The sequence below is a fragment of the Anoplopoma fimbria genome, chromosome 3 (genome assembly GCF_027596085.1).
Source record: "Anoplopoma fimbria isolate UVic2021 breed Golden Eagle Sablefish chromosome 3, Afim_UVic_2022, whole genome shotgun sequence".
Taxonomy (NCBI): Eukaryota; Metazoa; Chordata; class Actinopteri; order Perciformes; family Anoplopomatidae; genus Anoplopoma; species Anoplopoma fimbria.
This window is the reverse complement of record NC_072451.1, coordinates 15336260-15352590: the sequence shown is the minus strand read 5'-3', so window position 1 is coordinate 15352590 and position 16331 is coordinate 15336260. Positions and strand designations below refer to the sequence as shown.

General features: G+C 41.6%; 2 protein-coding genes across 2 annotated transcripts; both read right to left on the bottom strand.

The window, feature by feature from the left end:
* Window positions 1-3404: 3404 nt before the first annotated feature.
* si:ch73-71c20.5 (DUF4748 domain-containing protein) lies at window positions 3405-6106 on the bottom strand. Its single transcript, XM_054596588.1, has 3 exons — window positions 6027-6106; window positions 5516-5768; window positions 3405-4214 (listed from the first exon to the last, which is right to left on the bottom strand). Exons 1-3 carry the CDS (start codon window positions 6094-6096, stop codon window positions 4043-4045), a joined length of 495 nt encoding a protein of 164 aa, XP_054452563.1. The 5' UTR covers window positions 6097-6106; the 3' UTR covers window positions 3405-4042.
* A 77-nt stretch (window positions 6107-6183) lies between these two features.
* Window positions 6184-11973, bottom strand: mcm6 (minichromosome maintenance complex component 6). Its single transcript, XM_054596085.1, has 18 exons — window positions 11727-11973; window positions 11409-11555; window positions 11147-11257; window positions 10883-10970; window positions 10558-10719; window positions 10303-10468; window positions 10009-10157; window positions 9723-9873; window positions 9475-9616; window positions 9193-9334; window positions 9007-9114; window positions 8537-8692; window positions 8216-8344; window positions 7858-8022; window positions 7370-7493; window positions 7035-7220; window positions 6780-6919; window positions 6184-6685 (listed from the first exon to the last, which is right to left on the bottom strand). The coding sequence occupies exons 1-18, from the start codon at window positions 11822-11824 to the stop codon at window positions 6575-6577; spliced, it is 2475 nt and encodes an 824-aa protein (XP_054452060.1). The 5' UTR covers window positions 11825-11973; the 3' UTR covers window positions 6184-6574.
* Window positions 11974-16331: the final 4358 nt, after the last annotated feature.

Below are 16331 nucleotides of genomic sequence, written 5' to 3'. Positions count from 1 at the left end.
TTTTCGACATACGACACTACGACTTTTTAATAACAGAACCCAGAGATGTTGTGTAGAGCGAGAAGAGAAGGGGGCCCAGAACTGAACCTTGTGGAACCCCTGTAGTCAGCATGCGTGGTTCCGACACGGCCCCCCTCCATGTCACCTGGTAGGATCGACCTGTCAGGTAGGATGCAAACAGGGAGAGTGCAGAGCCTGAGACGCCCATCCCCTCGAGGGTGGAGAGGAGGATCTGGTGGTTCACCGTGTCAAACGCCGCTGACAGGTCCAGGAGAATCAGGACAGAGGAGAGGGAGTTCGCTCTCGCAGCGTGAAGCGACTCTGTCACCGCAAGGAGGGCCGTCTCTGACGAGTGACCCACCTTGAACCCGGACTGGTGGGGGTCCAAGAGGTTGTTCTGGTGGAGGTAGGAAGACAGTTGTTTAGAGACAGCGCGTTCAAGTGTTTTGGATAGAAAGGGTAGAAGAGAAACCGGTCTGAAGTTCTTGACATCAGAGGGGTCAAGTGATGGTTTTTTCATTAGGGGGGTGACTCTGGCAGTCTTGAAAGCCGAGGGAAAGCATCCCGAGACGAGAGATGTGTTGATGAGGTGGGTGAGGAAAGGAAGGAGTTCAGTGGCAATAGACTGAAGAAGAGGGGAGGGGATCGGGTCAAGGGAGCACGTGGTGGGGCGGTTAGATGTAACAAGGTCGAGGACCTCGTTAGGGGAGAGGGGAGCAAAATGGGGTAAGATTGGGTGTGGAGAGGGAAGGGGGAGCTGAGGGGGAAGAGCTGTAGAGGGTAGAGAGGGAGAGGGTGGACAGGGAGGGGATACTATTCTATGGCATATTATCCTATGATTCTTTTCATGACATACTTGACTAGGACATTATTACATTTTTGGTGACAATTTTATGAAATACTAGACTATGATATTTTTAAAGGAGATTTTTTACATAGTACGATGGCTTTTTAAAGACTTCTTTATGGCAAAGTAAACTTTGACATTATTATGGCATTCTTAACCATGGATCTTTTATAATATACAATAATATGACTGTTGTATGATTTTTTTATGATACTAAACTATGATTTTTTTTCCTGGGATTCTTTATTATAACCATTTTATGATATACTATACCTTGACTTTTATTATGCTTAACTCTGACTTTTTAAGACTTATTCGATTACTTTCTTTTAACTTTTCATAGCATACAATACTATAATTGTATACGACATGCTCTGCTATGTTTTTTACATGCCATTTTTATATCAAACTGTACTATATTCAAAGTGATTTTTTAATGATATACAATATATTACTATATGACTTTCCTATGACATTTTATACTATGACTCTTTTTGACTTTGATCATGCAAAGTCATAGCATAATATGCCATAAAAAAGCCTTAGTCTAATTAGCCATAAAAAAGTAAGTATAGTACAGTGCCCTCCAGAATCATTGGCACCCTTAGTGAATATGAGCAAAACAGGCTGTGAAAAAATGTCTTTGCTGTTTATCCTCTTGGTCTTTCACTCAAAATATTCACAAAAATCTTACCTTTTCATTGAAGTAAAATTATTGAAAGAAAAAAAGAATGTTGACATTAAATAAATATTTTTCTCCAAAACATGTGTGTCACAATTATTGGCACCCCTAGAAAATCTCATGATTACAATCTAACTGAAGTATAATTCCAGTCATATTTTACATTTTTAAATTCACCTGTTTGATTAGGAACTCTTAAGTGGTCAACCATGACTTCCTGTTTCACTGGGGTATAAATATGAGGTGACACAGGCCAAATTCCCTTAGTCATTCATCACTATGGGAAAGACCCGAGAACACAGTGACGATGTGCGACGAAAAGTTGTTGAGCTGCACAAATCAGAAAATGGATATAAGAAAATCTCTAAACAGTTGAAAATACCCATTTCCACTATCAGGGCAATAATTAAGAAGTTTAAAGCGACAGGAGATGTTAAGAATCAGCCCAGAAGAGGACGAGTGTGTACATTGACCCCACGCACCGTGAGGAGGATGGTTCGACTGGCAAAAGAATCTCCAAGGATCACAGCTGGAGAATTGCAGAGGTTAGTTGAGTCTTGGGGTTAGAAAGTCTCCAAAACTAGCATCAGACGCCACCTACATCACCACAAGTTGTTTGGGAGGGTTGCCAGAAAAAAGCCTCTGCTGTCAATCAACAACAAACTAAAGCGCCTACAGTTTGCCAAACGTTACTGGGACTTTCAATGGGACCGGGTTATATGATCAGATGAGACCAAAATAGAGCTTTTTGGCAACAAACATCAAAGGTGGGTTTGGCGTAGACAGAAAGATAGCCATACAGAAAAGCACCTCATACCCACTGTGAAGTATGGTGGCGGATCTTTGATGTTGTGGGGCTGTTTTTCTTCCAAAGGCCCTGGACATCTTGTTAGGATACATGGTATCATGGACTCCATCAAATACCAGCAGATATTAAATGAAAACCTAACAGCCTCTGCCAGGAAGCTTAAAATGGGCCGTGGTTGGACATACCAGCAGGACAATGATCCGAAGAACACCTCAAAATCTACACAAAAATGGTTCACTGACCACAGAATAAAGGTTTTGCCATGGCCATCACAGTCCCCCGACCTAAACCCCATAGAAAATCTGTGGGATGAGCTGAAGAGGAGAGTCCACAAGCGTCGACCTTGGAATCTGAAGGATCTGGAGAGATTCTGCATGGAGGAATGGTCTCAGATCCAGTGCCATGTGTTCACCAACCTCGTCACGCATTATAGGAGAAGACTCAGAACTGTTATCTTGGCAAAGGGAGGCTGCACAAAATATTAAATGAAGGGGTGCCAATAATTGTGGCACATATATTTTTGAGAAAAATATTTGTTTCATGATAAGAATTTAATGTTTCTTTCAATTATGTTTCTTCAGTTAAAGGTTACATTTTTGTGAATATTTTGAATGGAAGATCATGAGGATAAACAATAAAGATTTTCTTTCGCATCTCGTTTTTCTCATTTTTACTAAAGGGTGCCAATAATTCTGGAGGGCACTGTATGTCATAAAAAGTCATAATTTAGTAATTATAAAATTACAATGACCTTATCATGACATACTATACTGAGACTTTTATTGTGACACACTTAATATTATTAATTAAAACTCTTCAATTACTTTTATGATTTAAAAGCTATGGCATTATTTATTTTTTTACATACAAAACTATAACTTTATCAAATATTTTATATTACATTTTCAGGTAATATTTTTATGACTTATATAAGAAATGTATGGCATTTTATACTATGAGCTTTTTTAATGACACATTACACTATAACTTTTTCATAACATACTATATTATTACTTTTCTTTTAAAATAACTTTCATAATGACATACTATGCGATGAATTTTCATTACAATTGAATAAAATACAAACTGACCTGTTTATTTCATAATCTACTATATTTGTATGACTACTTTATGACATTCTATACTATGAGTCATATTCATCCAAAGTATGGATCCAAGTTACATACAACCCTTGACTCAAAACAACTAAGTAACACATTTTATATGTGCAGCACAGATGTTGGGGTATTTTGTAAATATAGATATCTATGATGAGGACATTTTGTTTGCCTTTTCATATCATAACGTTTGTACTTGTGAGTTTTGATGTGGTTTGTATGCATTTGTACCAGTGATGATTATTGTTTATGTATTCACAAATTTATAAATATACATTTATTTCCTTTATCATATTTAGAGAACATCAGCATCAAGACTAATAATATGTGATTTTTCTCCAAATTCTATGGACAACTTTAACAGGATATTCCATCTTAGTTCATGATCAAGAAGAAATCTGTTCTGATTAAAGGCTCAGTCTCAAACACTCTCCTTCACAGATTTCATGCATTTGCCTCAAGAAAAAATAGTCCTAAGAGGTTTTGGATGTTTTAAACTCAAGCTCATAAAGTTGACATCTCTTCTGTAATCAGTCTTTGGGCTTTAGTTCAGTGGAGTCCCGTCCCAGTGATGACATTCAATTACATCATTGGTCCAGTTTGAAATCCTTTGCACGATGGTGGTAGCGACTCCCTTCATATTCTCCCTCATTTGACTTGTTCATCCTCTGTCGAACCTTCAGCTGCTTCAGTCGGTTCTTGTCCACTTCTCTCTTGGCCAGGATGAAGCCAATGATACCTGTGGGGAGGCCTATCATCCTAGGGGAGGGAGATTGATTATTATATATAGATTATTTTACTTAGTGGGCAACACAAACCATGGAATGCTCATTCTAACAGGTTTGAATCTACAGTGTTAACGTTTCACTTGTGATCAAAATCAGTCTATCCTTTTTTAGGCGACATAATGTCACTTTGAACATATGCACCTTTTTTCAAGTTAATTATGTAAACCTAGCTATAAAAAAACGCTAATGCACTCCAATGCAACAGTCCTGCAATAAATCCTACTTTCATGAAAGAGAAGTTGATCAACTTTATGGTCATTTTTGAATATTTGAATTAAACTGGGAGGCTATTCTAATATTTGCTCACTCTCTTTTTGTGAATGAGTGTAGAGATTATAATGCAGATTGTATTATCTTCGTGAAGGTGAGATTTTTGTTGTACCAAATGAATCTGCAATAGTGTGTTTAATCTGGCTAGAGCGTCACTTTCGACCGTTGTAATTCTACATGACTTCTGAATTCTGAATTCAGACAGAAGCAGCCAAAAATAATCTGAACGGTAAACTGCATAATTTGGTACATCTGACACACAGGCCAGGGTTTTTGCTAATGAACTAAAACAGCAAATTGCACCATTTTTATAAGGGAAAATGGTCTATGGATGTTTGGTACAAACATAAATCATAAAAATATTGTCTCATGAAATAGCAACTAAAGTGTAGAGCCTAGTGTCAAGCAGAATTAAACCAAGACTCAAAAGTTATCTATGTCAGGTACATTTAGATTTAGGTGGATGACGATGAAGTCCATTTCCATGTTTGTTGCTCATTTTATAATGTTTTATTGGATATATTTTATAGCAAAATGTCTACCGTGTCTGATGACTAGAGTTGTGTTTAAAGAAGGGATTCTTTTTTGTGGACTGGTGACAGGACACAAAGTTCTTTGTTTTCATTGTTTTATTATGAGCAAGAAATTATGCAATTGTCTGGCTATTGTTTACTCCCTACAACTTGTATCAAAAGTTCATGTTGGATATAAACTTGAGTTTGTGAATCACACAATATATAACTACAATTAAAACAAACATATTTACTCCTACTAGTGTTGCTGCCAATGATACTACAGCTTTGTTTACTATATCAGCTGCTCAAACTACTATCTGCATAGTGTTACTGCTGTCAATCTGCTACATTTTAAGATATATCAAGGTACAGTACATTACTACAGGTGTGGTTTAGAGGTGTTTATGCCCATTGCACGTCTACAAATCCTTTTTGAATATATTGTGTAACTCTAGGGTTGTACACAGAATGAAGAGAAGAGACTCACCAGGCATAGCCGATCACCATCATGGGGTTCTTCGCCCTTTTCTTGGGGATGTATTCAGGACCCTCATCCTCCTCTTCCTCCTCCTCCTCGGCTCTCCTGTTGTCCGTGTTGGTGCCGGGTGTGCTCCTCTGTGGATCTGTCCTCGAGCTGCACAGGGCGGCAGCAGGGGCGACATGTAGCCGCAAACACTGACTCACTGCCGGGGCTCTGAACCTCTGCGTGAGGAGCCACCGGCCGGGAACCAGGTGTACACCTTAAAGAAATAAAGGCTTTAATGTTTAAACGATATGACTTCTGTCACCTCTACGGCGAGGTTAATGTGAAGGTTCAGTCTGGTCATAACGTGTATAAACAAGGAAAACACACCTGTGTTGTTCAAGACCATTTAAATTACGCCACATGACGTTATTTACAATAATGACTCGGCCAGAGATAGCTTGGATGTTTATTGTAACGGCATCTTGAGGCTTACTTTTTACAAGACTTGTTATGTTAATACTTTCGTATTTACCTTTCAGTGCTGTCCTGACTGCTGTCACGTAGGATGCCGCCATGTTTGTTGAATAATGTTGATTGGGCATGCGCAGTGGCTTTTCTATTATGTCTGACTGCTGCCCTCTAGTGGACGGCATCGATGTAGCGCTTCAATGAAAATGGCGATAAAAGGATTTTGTGTTTATTTCAACATTTTATTTATCAAACTTTTAACATTCACTTCAGGTCATATTTTTACAAAAAGACATACAATACAACTTGAAACCATGGAGGACAGTAAGCCTAAATGTATGCTTCAAATATACAATTATGTGTACACAATTCAGCAAACAACTGGAGGAAGAGAGCTGCATATTTACAAGTCAGGTTGACTAAAACTTTTTTTTTTTTTTTTTTTTTTTTTAATCTTAAAGAGCCACAAATCTTCTGTACAGTACAAAACAAGTCAAATACCATCTCCAATGCTACCATTATGTATGCATTACATATGAGCATTCAAAAACAACTTGAACATCAACTTCATTGTTGAGGTTTAATATCAACAATCATGGAAGCCCGAAGAGTTTAATCTTCCAGCATGTAGTTGGGGTTGACGACCAGAACAGCTTCTTCTTCTGCGCTCGCAGATTCTGAGCCCTTCAGCCCCGCCCGAGACAGCTCGATGAGGATGTGATCCTGGGGGAAGCAGACGCGTATGGTTAAGTTATGCGGCCATAAAATGACGGTTAGTTTGAAAATCCGGTTGTATTTTTAGAGCGGGTGGACTCACATAGTGCACCAGCCTGTGGAGGACCTTCTCTATCAGACCCTTCCTATTGACGAGCTCCTCCTCTGAGTCGATCTCTGACTCAATCTCCTTCAAATACCAGTTGACCACCGCACTTTTCTTCAGCGCCTCCTCTTCCTCAGCTGCAACACATACAACGGGGGAAATGTTAGGACTGATTACCAAAAAGAAAAGACAAAAACAAGTATGAAAAATTGGGCAATTCTTTTCAGCAGTATGAAGAGAGGCGTCTCTTACCTTCCTCGGCCCGGCGCAAATGCAGGACAAGCAAGTTTGAGATGCGTCTGTACTCGGGGAAGGACAGGCGAAGTGCGGGTTTGGGCTGGACGGCAGACTCCGCATGTCCGTTCACATGTCCGTTTATGCCATTGGCAGGCCCGTTAACACCATCCACACCGTTTACTCCATTAGGGACAGCGTTTCCTGCAATGGTAAAGTTTGTATTAGATCAAATCTGGATAAAACATGGATCATATTTCAACCCGGTCACAAACTACAGGTCTAGCATAGGTATGTCATGTCTCTGCATGTGCATGTGAAGGTTCTAAGAGAGCGTGAATGTGTTTGTGTACCATCCTCCTGCTGCTCCTCGTCCTCCAGTTCTTCGTCCTGCTCCAGGTTAATGTCGGGCGTCTCCACTCTGATGATGGATTTGTTCAGAAGACGGAACGCTTCCTTCACGTGTTTGGGCTGAACCTGAAGACAAAGAGAAAAAGGAAAGCTCAACATCCTGTAACATTTAAAATGCTTATGAGTAGTTACAATAAAAAAAATATTTCACAGTCAATTAAAAACGTTGCATTTTTTAAGAAAAGTGTTGGGGTTGTTAAATATTTATATTAGGAGCATATTACATAATGTGGTTTAATAACGTTTTAAATGCAATGTATAAGGTCATTTTACGATGTGCCAGATTATTTTAGCCAGTGCTGCAGTTCTCAAGTTTTATAAACTCTTTTGTATATTTTATTATGTTTACCATCTGTGCAAAACCCCGTTTTGTTTGCAAAAAAACACCTTTTGTGCTTTGCTAAACAGCTCATTGTTGGTAGGTGCTCACCTCGTCACAGCAGTGCATGCGCGCCATGCCCTCCGAGAGGCGGATCATGCTCTCCAGCTGTCGCACCGTTATTCTCCAGGCGGACTTGGTGACACCTCCGGAGCCGTCACGCTGGCGGAGACGCTTGTACTGCTCAACAATGAACTCTTCGGACTCGCTTGAGATCTATAGACAAACGCGTGGAATATGCAATAGTTAATACGGATCACGGATGTACAAATGGTTGACCTGATGTAAACATGCACACACACACACACACACACACACACACACACACACACACACACACACACACACACACACACACACACACACACACACACACACACACAAAATCTGTGCAGGCAGACACACACACCTTAGGTTTGAACTGCCTTGCAAAGAGCAGGTATCTGCGGATCTCGTCCAGAGAGTACAGTCTGTCCACAGATTCCTCTCCGCGAGAGTGCAGGTCCACGATGCGTCTGGCGATGGCGTAGTCCGTCACCTGGAATACACACCGATCAATATGCAGCATTAGATCAGATCAGATAAAAACGCTAATTGATTGTTAATGCATCAGATCAGAGGATGCCAGAAGTAAACAATCTAAATAAAAATACAACAAAGGAGGGGTCAACATAATGCGGACACATTCTAAAAAGTTGAAATAAAAATGCATGTCTATGTATATGTGTACCTCATTACAGTCGTCCACCAGGATGAAGAAGAGGTCGAAGCGACTCATGATGGGGGCGGTCAGGTTGACATTCTGCTTCAGACTCTTGCCGCGGTCGTAGCGACCCCCGACAGGGTTGGCGGCAGCCAGGATGGAGGTGCGAGCATTCAGGGTGGCCTGGAGGAGACGGAGGCAAAGTGCGGTTATTCTACTGCAGAGACGACTGAAAGGCCTCCTTTTCTCTTTGGCTTATTGTGCATCTTGAAAGCAAGTTGGAAACTGATTTAGTTGTTTCGGATTTTATTTTCCTCTCGACCAAAAATGGTGTAAAATGTATTAAAAAAAAGGTTTTTGGATCCTCCTTTCTATCCGTTACCACAACTGAGTAAAGAAAACTCTCCGAAAAAGTTCAGTAGACCAAAACTTAATGATCTTTAGGCGATAACTGTGAAGGTATTATTCAAACGTTCAGTTTACTTCCACTGCATTACCTTGACGCCAGCCTTGGTGATGCTGATGGTCTGCTGTTCCATGGCTTCATGAATGGCCACCTGGTCCTTGAGGTCCATTTTGTCGAACTCATCAATGCAGCACACGCCCTGGTAGGAGTCATTAGTCATTAACACCACTGAAAACACTTCATGTCTTTCTCTGGTTTTATGACTTGTAACACTCACGTTGTCAGCCAGCATCAGAGCTCCGGCCTCGATGACAAACTCCTGGGACTCCTCGTCTCTGACCACGGCTGCCGTCAGACCTGCAGCGGTGCTGGCCTTACCGCTAGTGTACACTGCTCTGGGACTGAACTCCTCCACATGCCTGCACACACACACACAGACATTTAAATTGCCAATCAGACTGACGGATCTGTGCACAGAGTCACTACTTAAAGTCCTACAATTGACAGATTACATTGTCCAATAAGTTACTGGTAATTTAGCTATGTTATTGTCACATACTTGAGGAACTGGCTCTTGGCAGTACTGGGGTCTCCGACGATGCAGACGTTGACGTCTCCTCTCAGCGAGATTCCCTCCATGGTGGTTTTGGCAACGCCCCCAAACAGCATCAGCAGGATGCCTCGCTTCACCTCGTCATTGCCTGCAAAGCACCGCCCCCATTTAACTGAAGATCCACAGCTGTAACACCCTTCAACAAGGCTTTCCATGGATAAAGAAAATGCTCTAACAGCAGGTGGAGCACTGACCGTGGATGGTGGGGAAGAGGCTGGTGCACAGGTTGTGGTACAAGTTCTTGTCTTGGCTCATCTCGAACACTTTCTCCCACTCCTTTTCTGTCATCTGGCTCTTGATGCTTTCTGCCGTCTGCTCCTCATCCCGCAGCTCCTTTCCACCAAACTGCAACAAGAGAAAACACACTTTTTGAACACCAGTCGAGTATTGAGCTCTATTTGCATGTCTGTGTTAGAACAAAGCTAAAAGGTGCTGTTGCTATGGAAATGCATTCGTTGTTATCTTGCGTGCGTCTCTTACTCGTGGGTTGGTCGGGGCCACGTAGCAGGCCAGGAAGGCCAGTCTGTAGGAGAGCTCTCTGACTCCCAGAGCTTTCAGTCCTCTCAAGCCCTCGGCGTCAAAGCCCTGGGGACCTCCAGCTGTGCGGCTGCTGGTCTCTGCTCGCACACCTGTACACGGGACGCCCATACAGACAGTCATGAGGTGTCGAATAATAAAAACAAGTAAGATTTGTTCATGGATTTGTTTCCCTGCTTTCAGACTATGTGACTATCTGTGACTTGAAGGCTGAAAGCATGTGTTCAAAAATCATACCGGGAGTGCTGAGCTGAGAGACGTCCGGCACGACAATGAGGGTCCCGGTGAAGTCACAGCGGTCTCCGGCCTGAGCCATCTCCACGGCCTCGGCCCTCAGGACGACCTCCAGGGAGCGCGGGATCGAACCACGAGGCAGCTCCGCCTGCGTCTCCTGGATACGCACCTTAAAAAAACAAAACCCACACAGAGTTAGACTCAGGAACCTCTCGTTGTCATCAACGTACAGGTACACACACTCTCGCTCATAGTTACCTTCTGGAAGTCGATGAACTTGGATTTGTGTGTGTCGAGGTGGAAGCGGGAGCGGTTGTTGCATACTGGGTTTCTGCAGATGGTCGGTGGGGAGTATTTGAACTGCTGTGGGACGTCTTTGATCAGCGCCTGGCAGTCCATGCACAGGAAGGTGCCGCTCACCTGCAAAAGTAATTGTAAAGACAACGCTATAACAAACGTGCTCAACAATTCTATATTTCATACCACAGCTTCAGTTTGTTTTCTAAGCGTGGAGCATCTCTGGGTGCTACCAAACACCCCTAATTATTATTTTAGTGCATGTGTTGATTGCAGAACATCTTACCAGCTCAGGGTGTACTGGGTGTGTCCTCACCACCTGACCACTGATCCTCACCAGGGTGCCAATACGCATAGATGACAGCTCACGGATCCTAAATTGCACACAGGATAAGGGTTGATATATTGCTCTAGCTTTGCTAACCGAACAGATGAATCCATTTATGTGGAAGCTACCAGACAATGAGGATTTACAGTATAATATGCCAACAAAGCAACCTGAAATGAAATGAAAAAAACAACAACCAACTGATGTGGGTAAGTGTCTTACTTGTGTCTGGTGGGCAGATCCTCGAGGGCCACGTAGAACTCTTTGTTGAGAGGAACATTCCCATGATCACGAGCAAAGTTGCGCACTGCCCGACAGAGGAAGGGGTAAACTCTGAAAACAGAAGCCTTCATCAGTATCTTGTGTGTGAGACCAAATTTACAGTGAAAGTGTCACAAACACTACAGCGTCGTGATAAGAACTCGAGCTGAGGCTGCAGGGCAACAAACGGGTTCATGGTCTGGGGTTTCAGAGGTTAGTTCACCTGTAGTACTCCTCCTGGATGGTGGTAGCCAGCTCCTGGTTGAAGCCCTCCAGGTCCGTGAAGCTCACCAGCAGGGTGTTCCTCTCGGGCCTGATCAGCTCCTCGGCCTCCCGGACATACTTCACCTCCCCATCCCCGGTCTGGAACCTGCACACGGATACAGGCAGCGAGAAGATAATTGAATATAATAAAATGACCAACAGTCGATCCACACATCATTAGATCCTCCATAATTATATTTAAAAAGAATGCATGATGCGATCGACTCGTGCACAGCCAGTTTCGCGGCCGACAACAATACAGTGAAAACTGACTCACTCCTCCAAGAAAGCCTGGAATAACTTCTGACATTTTTCAGCCAACTCGTCTTTCACCATCTCCCCGGCATGCTCCGCGGTTGCTGTGGCAACATCCATGCTGAAACACCGTCAAACTGGAATAGAAGTTTCAAAAAAGGGTGTACAAAACACAGAGCCGTACTGCTCCACTCCGGACAGACACAGACAGCACGTTACGGTCCAGACAACTGAGCTGCAGTTTCGCGCGAAAAGTGAGACACGTGATCTTTGGCGCGCCACTTTCGACCAATCGGCGACACTTTGAAAATGTTCTCCGTCTGTTAGCCAATCAGGAGTGAAGATGTCAAATGACGCAAAGTCCTTCTGCGACACGCTTCCGTCTCCAAGCCGATAAAGTTCAGGTGGGGAAAAATGGTGAAGAAGAAGAAAAAATATGTTTTTGAAATATGTTTGTCTTTGTCATTGAGCTTGTCTTTATTGTACAGTTGTGCATTGTATTAATTGGACTTCAGGAAGACACAATACAGACAAGGTCAAAGCTTCAATTTAAATGTTTCCTGTTCACTGTTGCAAAATACTGCACAAAATGCAGAGTGAATTATCAATGTCAACTCAAATTGCCAGATAACTTTCTGTATTCCTAATAATACATTCCATAATTATATACTGCACCTTTTATGCACTACTGCTATCATAATGGCCGATGGAGAGAATAATAACACAGTGTCATTGTTAACACAGGGTTAATGTCTATATTATTTTATCAACATGTAAAAATCCTTCATGTGATTATCAGATACAATAACAGTAACATCATCAGTATGTGGGTCAGCCACAAATTGAATGTAGTGTAAGTTCCTCGCTGTGACCACCAGAGGGCGGTGAACACTCATAATTAAAAATGAAATCATCACCAGGCAACTGAATGAAGAAACATTATTATCCTAATACTTCCCATCCAAAAAACTTTCATCAATATAAACATCTGTGTAAAATCTATGTTAGTTCCACCATGAAATGTTTGTCTGTATTTTCTCACAGTGACTGCAAGAGCGCAGTAAACATTTCATGATACTCACTGATGTTATCATTAAATTAATTTTATATCAAAACTGAATGTAATGTTGGAATTCTTAACTCTCATGTTACTGAATATATATGTGTGTTGTTGTGTGTATTTTTGCCTTGGTGGATTCTATACTGTGTACACAATCTGGGCCCTCATCACACTTTGAGTTTGTTTTAAGGAAGCAAAGTGGTTGTCAACAGTGAGGAGCATAGTAATAAAATATTCTATTTCTTGGTTTGGAGTACACACTTTTACCAGTCCAGACTACACTAAAGGCGCAGTTACTTAAGACAATAAAAATGCTTAAATTATGGACACCAAGGTGGTCCAGGTAAACAAATATTGGTCAACCATTGACAGCGTTGGTGTGGTGGGAAGCCGGTGAGGGAAGTGCATCTTCCAGATGGACACTCTTAACGGCTGGACTTTCACTGACGGTTGTTTGATCAGTAGAGAACAGTAGCTGCGGTGGCCTTGGGTTCATGTTGATTACAATGAACTCCAAAAGTCAAAATATGATATATCTACTTTGGTAACAGAAAGTATTATAACTGCTCCCTTCCTGAAGCACAGTCAATGTATCTGCTGTCAGTTTGCTCAGTGTGTTCCAATGTACTAGGGCCTGTTTGTTGTTTGGATGTATATCGTGCAAGTTTTGACTTTATTGACTTGACTTGAGTTTTGATCTTCTCTATCGATGCTTCCAAAAAGGAGTTATAATTGTTGAAAAGCACATAGTTAAACACTTAAAAATGTTTGTGCATTATTTATTAAGTATTAGCATGCCCCCCTCCCCATGTTAATACTTAATAAATTATGCAATAAATGAGTGCAGACAAAAACAGTCTGCAGTCAGTGTGCAGGGTTTAGTCCCTGGACCATCTGTGACCTACGTACACTTATTTCCAAACCCATTAATGTCTATTTCTGCTCCCACATCATTCTCACGCCTCCACCTGCTGGGGTCAATAGAAACACTCCCGGCAGGCTATTGGTTTCACCTGTCACATTGTATTAATCCACCAGGAACAAAGCAGGAAGTTATTGCAGGCCATTTGGATGCAACCCAGTCTTTCTCTCCCTCTTTATTTCTCCTTTTGTCTTGACCTCTGGTTTTCCCACGATTGTTCAACAGCAGGAAACTCAGCTTGTCTGAATATGAGGGAACCCGACCATCTGTATGCACGCACGCACGTACGCACACAGACACACACTAACACAAACACACACACATAATAAAACCCTGACACTCTCAAACATGCACCACAAGAGCATCAATGCCGTAGAAGTTGGTGAAAAGTGTGTTTTATATAATATTTGACTCTGCAATGTAGTAGAAAAGATGTATATAAGCAGTATATAAAGTACGTCATAAATTAATATCAGGTAAAACGTATTCCGGACAAGTGTAGTGTAAACTAGTAGTACCATTACTGCTGCTACTAGAAATGCGCACATCCAGAGGTATAGATCAAAACCAGTCTGTAGTAACACCTTGTCATGTATTCTGGTGTAATCATGCAGCAGTCACCGAACAGGCGAGCTCACAGACATGAAAACTTTGATGGTGTCAGATTTGTGGAAACAGCAGGTGAAAAACAAAACTATGGGAACGAACAGTTTCAAGAGCAGCAGGATATGAGAGAGAAGAGGGCAGAGATGATTTTAAAAGAGCTGTTTCCTGGTGTAGTTGTATTCACATGGTGACACATTTTCATTGTTTTTGATGGCAAACCTCCGAACACTGGACCTGAAATGAAACATTGATTGAGGTTTAAGTGCAAGCATCAAGTTTATGGGTGTTCACATCAATAGTGGGAGAAGAGAGCAGGGCTTATAACCCCGTTTATAGACAGACTCCCATCTTGAGAATAATGCAGCATAACAGTTGTGCTTATACACAAAAAATAACCATAGAGCAACCATAATATTCCTGACTGGCAAAGTCAGTAAATAAAGCTAAGCATGTGTTTTACTTGCTGTAAGAACCAGACTGAAGGCGAAAGTCCCCTAAAAAGAGCATGAAGTGAATAGTGGTACAGGCCTGTCTAAGCATCACTAGTAAGGATACATGTTGCTAATGCTTGTAGTACTCATGAAGTATCTTTGGTTCAATGCACAAACATGCTTCCGGGCTAATGTAAAATGAGCGGTAACATTTCAGTGAAAGTTGCAACTTGCTAACATCTTGATTTTGTTTTCTTTTTTTTCCAGAAACATCATATTTAATAAGGAAGCTGCTTAAAGCACCTCTCTGAATATGGCTGATATGGAATCGTCAGTGCTAACAGCTCTGTCAGGCTGTTTTCTATTAGGAAGGACAAGACTGAGGGTGTGTACATACGTATAACAGAGCGTCAAAACTTTAAAAGAAAAAAAAGTAATCTATTGGGTCATATTATAGTTTTGTTCTTCATTAGAGCGAACAACATCCTGACTTTTAACACTTTACAGATGCATGTGTATCATGCACATCACCATGGTCCTTCATGAAGTCCTTCAGTGTCTGTCCTGCATGTTGTAAAACTGATTTATTCTATAGCAGCTCTCTGCGTTGGTGAGTGCAGAGCTTCTCGGGTGTTTGATTGTTTTAGCTGCTTGTTTTTCCTAAAATGAGCTGCAGGAAGTCTTTCCTGTTTTGAACACTATGAATAGAAGAGAATTGTGTGCGTGTTTGTGTATGTGTGTGTGTGTGTGTGTGTGTGTGTGATAAGGGACACACAAGGCAAAATGTATGAAAAATTAAAAGGTAAGGTTCTTTCTACATTGACTGTGAATGAAATTATTCCAAACACATTTTGTATGCATATATAGAGCGACATAGGATGCAGGACAGGACACAGTTACAGTGATGCCACAGAGTCAACCCTTCATTGTGGTGCTGAATTACTGTATTCTTCCTTTTCGTCACAACTCTCCTCTTCATCATCCTCCTCACTGCTCCAGGAAACAGGACACAGTAAACTTCCAGCTTCTGTTTCTTTCACTTCCAAGTGGAAGTATGTAGGAAGCAATGTTTGTGTGTTTGTGTGTGTGTGTGTGTGTGTGTGTGTGTGTGTGTGTGTGTGTGTGTGTGTGTGTGTGTGTGTGTGTGTGTGTGTGTGTGTGTGTGTGTGCGTGTGTTTAAGTTTGGAAAAAATTGACCTCCTGACCCGTTCGTGCTCCCTTCTTTCTCACGTTGAAGAAGCAAACTGTTTATATAATCAACATAAATCTGCACACCAAAAACAGTGACACAAACACATCCACACACGTCCTCAGACAAACATACACACGCGTGACTCAGACACCTGGACATCACACGCATTCAAAAGAAAGCACAGTTTCATTTTTCAAATGAACTCCACTGTGTCCATGCTCCGGATCAGTGGATTCAGATGGCAGGCACTTCAGTGATCATGAATCAATACAAAGGGAGACAAGCACTGTGCCAACTAATAATGACACTTTTTTTCCAAAGAATCCACTTCTTTTAACAACCATCTCTGGCCCCAAGCAGAACAAACACAAAGGAAAAATCACTACTATTTATAAAACAAAATCATAATTTGCAGC

Bases quoted from the DNA above. Each gene is read 5' to 3' on its own strand.
- si:ch73-71c20.5 (XM_054596588.1), bottom strand. From the start codon at position 6,096: ATGCCCAATCAACATTATTCAACAAACATGGCGGCATCCTACGTGACA. The intron at 5,769-6,026 runs GTAAATACGAAA...TATTTCTTTAAG, and splicing joins AGTCAGGACAGCACTGAAAG to GTGTACACCTGGTTCCCGGC. The intron at 4,215-5,515 runs GTGAGTCTCTTC...TCCCTCCCCTAG, and splicing joins ATGGTGATCGGCTATGCCTG to GATGATAGGCCTCCCCACAG.
- mcm6 (XM_054596085.1), bottom strand. From the start codon at position 11,824: ATGGATGTTGCCACAGCAACCGCGGAGCATGCCGGGGAGATGGTGAAA. The intron at 9,335-9,474 runs GTATGTGACAAT...GTGTGTGTGCAG, and splicing joins GCCAAGAGCCAGTTCCTCAA to GCATGTGGAGGAGTTCAGTC. The intron at 7,494-7,857 runs GTGAGCACCTAC...CTTTGTCTTCAG, and splicing joins GCATGCACTGCTGTGACGAG to GTTCAGCCCAAACACGTGAA.